The 3,398-nt window shown below is 35.2% G+C and overlaps 1 protein-coding gene across 1 annotated transcript; it reads right to left on the minus strand.

Annotated features, from left to right (window-relative positions):
• Positions 1 to 963: 963 nt before the first annotated feature.
• On the minus strand, positions 964 to 2,520 carry LOC108761014 (uncharacterized). The gene is made up of 2 exons (XM_018507326.1): positions 2,345 to 2,520; positions 964 to 1,774 (listed from the first exon to the last, which is right to left on the minus strand). The coding sequence occupies exons 1-2, from the start codon at positions 2,479 to 2,481 to the stop codon at positions 1,570 to 1,572; spliced, it is 342 nt and encodes a 113-aa protein (XP_018362828.1). The 5' UTR covers positions 2,482 to 2,520; the 3' UTR covers positions 964 to 1,569.
• Between the last annotated feature and the right edge of the window lie 878 nt (positions 2,521 to 3,398).

Raw genomic sequence — 3,398 nt, forward strand, 5'->3', positions numbered from 1 at the left:
CCAGTCACAACGAAGTCAAAAAATGGGTGGATGAATGGATCGCCTCGAAAGACACCGCGTTCTACCGTTATGGGATTGCACTGTTGCCAGAGAGATAGGAAAAAGTAGTAGAAAATGGAATAAATTACTTTGATTAAGGTATTCATCTTCCTTTCGAAACAAATCAATTTTGGAGACGAAAAAACGGCAGGAATTAAGTTTAACATCTAATAAAAAAAGGAAACAAAATGATACATGATTGGTATCACAAACCGACTTTCTTGGCATGCTACTTGAACTTCTTTTCTTGCTATCCATTGTGCCATAAAATAAGCACAATTATCAATTTAATTGACAGAGTAATTTTTTTGTCGCATCCTATGTTTCATAACAAGAATTTCGAATTCATCATTAATATTTTATTGAGAAACGGACCCATTGGGAACTATTTAATTTTTAAGAATATCAAAAAAAGGTTCCTGTGTCTAAATTCAAACAATTTAATAACGAATTAATGATGAACAATAATAAACAAAATAAGTATAACAAAAAAATTACCTAAATTACCTATTTCACCATATGTACCATCCATCTCCGACAAATTCAAAAGATTTTTTTAAAACAATCGGTTTATACGTTTGGTCTACACGGGGATTAACAAATTAAATTCCTTCATTAAGGGGGGGTGGCAACCAGTTGAACACGGCTCAATTGGACACGAGCCACTAACAGCGCTTGAGACTACAAAGCTCCTAAGCACCGGTCGCTGTGATTGGTGGTGTCCAATAGAGCCGTGATCAATCGGGATCACCCCATTAAGGGATATGGCCACCCTTGTAGGCATAAAAACAGTAATAAATTCAAAAATTTTTTTAGTTTAAAAAATAATTTAATATAAAATCAAATTAAAGCACTGATTAGTGCATATATTAAAGTCCACAAAAATTTTTTTTTGTATTTTTTGTATCCAAAATGATAGCGCTATCAGTGACAGAGTGTGCGTTCCGGGATATACTATTCGCGCTATGGATGCAAATGCTACCAACGCTGTTCGTGGAGCCAATAGCGCGATAGCGTTAGCAAGTTTCATGAACGATCCTAGCGTAGCGTTGGTAGCATTTAACCAGAGAGATTTAATATTTGTCGAGGTTAAGTTAATGTAGGGGATTCTGTTTTCAATCACCGACCAAACATTTTTCTGTAATTTAAATTTTTACGGTTTTGTAAAGTATTTGTAACGTAAATTAATTTCTCGTAGTGAATAACAGAACGCAATCTTAATTGCAATCTCTATGATCATAGTGCATGCCATAGTAATCGCCAGTAACAAGATACTTCTGACATCTTTAATGAAATCAAATACACAAGTTGAACTCTGCAGAAACTTTGAAAAGTTAAAGATGATACACAAGCAAGAATTAGTTCACTCCAGCCTAGTGGCAAGCCATCAATTGCAGAGATTGAAATTGAGATTGCATTCACTATCATAAAATTTGAAATTCACACGTTCCGTGCGTACATTTATTCTACAAAATTCTAAAGAGAGAAAAGTTTGGTGTCACTCGAAATAGAATCCCCTCAAACGTTAATCTAACCTTGACGAATTGATGACGCGCAGTTGTAACGTAACACGCTACCATTAGTGACGTGTTTATTAGCGTTATCTGCAGCTCCGCGAACAGTTTGTAGCGCTAAATAGCGCGAATAGCGTCTCCCCGAACGCACCCGGAATCTCGTATGTTTTTTTTGGAGGTGCTCCAGGGCTTTACATGTAGTAGCATCCACAAATTTTGACCTAAAGCAAAAAAAAATATTTTTTTTAATGTACACTGAAATACCTAGAGAAGTACGTAGGGGAGAATCCTTTTCGAGAATTTTACTTATATAATTTAAAATTTTAACTATACCATTTTATTCTATTGACTCATTTGTAGTGAAGTACATCTAACATAGTCAGTTTGTATATCCGACAAAATATAACAGACGATATAGAAGTTTTTAATTATTGACAACAGTTTAACGATGATTTGACGGCTTAGCAATTAAACACATTATTCTATGGATCAACTATCAACATTTTTATATTGAAGAAGACCCAATAATAGGGTCGAAACGTCTATATTAAAATTTTTAATATATCTACTATTACACATGAATATCTTATGTTGACTCATATAGACATTTCCTTACATTATCATTATTAAATATATATTTTATATTATAATTATATTTTATTCTTAATTGTAAATTTTATGTGCGGGTATATATACGAGAGTCGTTTGAAAAGTTTTGAGCTTCAACATAAAAATGGCATTACTCGTCAAAACCATTCTGGTACTACAATCGTACATGTTTTGCAAGATACCTGTGAAAATTGTAGCCATTTTTTTGGACGCTCAGTTGTTGTTTGAGAGTCATTTGTGTCAGTCGAAGTGTTTTCGTTTGATGAAAATCTGTGTCCTTCGAGCCTAACTTTGAGCCTAGAAAACAGGAAAAAATCATTGGAGATCAGATCTGGTGAATACGGTGGGTAGTTAATTAATTCGAACCGCAATTCGTAAATTTTTGTTATGGCGATCGTCGATATTCGATTTTTTCCATTTTTACAAAAATACTGACATCGACTGGCATAAATGGCTGTCAAACAACAACTGAGCGTCCAAAATGGCTACAATTTTCACAGAGATACCTTGCAAAACATGTACGAGAGATTGTAGATTGTAGACCCGAATGGTTTTTACGAGTAATACCATCTTCATGTTGAGGCTCAAAACTTTACAAACGACCTTCGTATATTTAGTTTTACATATATACAGGGTTGGGTAGTGCTAAATTAAAAAGTTAAAAGTTCAGTTAAAAAGTTAAAAAGTTAATTAATTTTAACTTAACTTAGTTACATTTTTGGTCTGTTTTCTATTCCTGCACTAGACTGTTCTAGAACTTTCTTTCTCGCTTTAAATAAATATCAAACATATATCTATCTCACTTTAAGTTCCAAAAGTGTACACTAGTTCAGCCACAGAAAACAGACCTTTTATCGGTAACTAATAACTTTTTATTAATTTTTTTAAAGTTAAGTGTTAGACACAATACGAGCCACACGTAACCAACGATACGAATTCCGGCCAGCTTGTAGCTGCTTGCAGCAATTGCAGCACGCGATTAGCGCCTTCATCGGCGGTCGATGGCGCTGATCGTGTCCTGCAAGTCGGTCGATATTCGCATCATATGGTCACTGATACGCGTTATGGTACGTTTCCACTGAGCGCAACGCGTGACGCGCTCAGTGGAAACGTACCATAACACTACGCTGTTCCGTGTTGATGGATGGCGCTGTTGATGTCCTGCAAGGGACACGAGTTTGCATTACTGGTTCTAACTTGCAGGACTTGCAGTAGCTTGTAGTGTCTATAGTTTGC

The sequence above is a fragment of the Trachymyrmex cornetzi genome, unplaced genomic scaffold (genome assembly GCF_001594075.2).
Source record: "Trachymyrmex cornetzi isolate Tcor2-1 unplaced genomic scaffold, Tcor1.1 scaffold236, whole genome shotgun sequence".
Taxonomy (NCBI): domain Eukaryota; kingdom Metazoa; phylum Arthropoda; class Insecta; order Hymenoptera; family Formicidae; genus Trachymyrmex; species Trachymyrmex cornetzi.

What these genes read in the sequence shown, in the direction of transcription:
- LOC108761014 (XM_018507326.1), bottom strand. Translation starts at nt 2,481, where the DNA reads ATGATTTTTTCCTGTTTTCTAGGCTCAAAGTTAGGCTCGAAGGACACA. An exon ending in AATGGCTACAATTTTCACAG is followed by an intron (nt 1,775 to 2,344) that starts GTATCTTGCAAA and finishes TTTTTGCTTTAG; the next exon opens with GTCAAAATTTGTGGATGCTA.